Below are 1345 nucleotides of genomic sequence, written 5' to 3' on the forward strand. Positions count from 1 at the left end.
GCTAATGCTCAGGCTGGTCTCGAACTCCTGAGCTCAAACGATCTGCCCGCCTCGGCCTCCCAGAATGTTAGGATTACAGGTGTGAGCCACCACGCCCGGCCTAGCTAACTAAGCTTTTTATTTTGTCTGATGTATTGGCCTCTGTCTGGTGTGACGACCTCCTCAACAAGCTGAAACGTTACCATTAGGAGGGAATGAGGTAGGTTAGAGGGGGGCACTGATGAGGGGTTGGCAGTGGCTCTGCACCACTCTCAGGAGGACGTTTCAAGTGTCTTCCCACTGCAGCTTACCCCTGTGCTGGGTTGAGAGTCTTTATCAACGACTTCACAAAGTGCTTCTAATAGTGGCCCACAAATAGTAGGTAGCTATTATTATGAAATTGAGAGTGTGATTATTAATCTAAAAACCCCATTTTTTTTTTTTTTAATTTCCTTCCTTATTCCAGACTAAACACAGGTCTTCTCAATCCAAGTCCAATGCTCCTGCCACTGTACTGTGCAGGGCATGACTGGCCACCCAAAGCCCCGTGAGGAGCTGTTGGGCTACACAGTGGGACACACACATATGGGCAGTGTAGCTAAAGGGGCGGGGCCGATGATCCAAGGGCGGAAAGCACCTTCATTGGAAGTATCTGGGGGGAGCAGAAGTGGAATAAGGGAAGCCAACATAAGCACACATTACAAGGAGATGAGAGGGAGTTCCTGAAATAGCCAGTTACTTGTCTGAAGCACATGGGAAACACATGCTTCTCTTGGAAGTACAACATACTCATTCTATTTTTCTCTATAACTTCCATTTATTGACCACCTACTATGAGCCCTTTGCTGGGCCTTTTTTGATCACCCCAACAGTGGAATAATTCCATACTGGGTTGGTCTTTCCAGCCACAGCCCCGGGTCATTTCACAAAGCAGGAGATTAGAAGTAGGAGAGAAGAAGCCAAGTTCACCTACCTGGCCTGCCAGGTTGAAATAAGAATGGTTGGTCAGATTGACTGGCGTGGTCTGATTGGCTTGGGCTCGATAGTTGACCATGAGCTCCCCACCATCCAGGGTGTATGTCACCCAGACTTTTAACTCCCCAGGGTAGCCCTCCTCACCATCTGGACTGACGCGCGAGAACTGGATGCCATTTGACAACACCCGAGGGGTCCAGAGCACCTGGAAAAAAGTGTTTTCAAAGCTGTGTAGTCACTCCAATCCCAAGCTAAATGCCATCTTTCAATATTTAAAGACAACTGATTCCAGCAAGGAAAGTGGTTATGTAATCATTAAGGCTTTCGAATAATAGCCTGGATTTTTTTTTTTTTTTTGAGACAGAGTCTCACTCTTTTGCCCAGGCTAGAG

At 47.4% G+C, this 1345-nt stretch overlaps 1 protein-coding gene across 1 annotated transcript in view; it reads right to left on the bottom strand.

The window, feature by feature from the left end:
- The window catches only part of GALM (galactose mutarotase (aldose 1-epimerase)), a 95946-nt gene that overhangs the window by 43002 nt on the left and 51599 nt on the right, over positions 1-1345 (bottom strand). The window contains exon 3 of the mRNA XM_012653868.1: positions 953-1159. Coding sequence (XP_012509322.1) covers positions 953-1159 — 207 coding nt within the window. The remainder of the gene's footprint in view (positions 1-952; positions 1160-1345) is intronic.

The sequence above is a fragment of the Propithecus coquereli genome, unplaced genomic scaffold (genome assembly GCF_000956105.1).
Source record: "Propithecus coquereli isolate 6110/MARCELLA unplaced genomic scaffold, Pcoq_1.0 Scaffold43, whole genome shotgun sequence".
Lineage (NCBI taxonomy): Eukaryota > Metazoa > Chordata > Mammalia > Primates > Indriidae > Propithecus > Propithecus coquereli.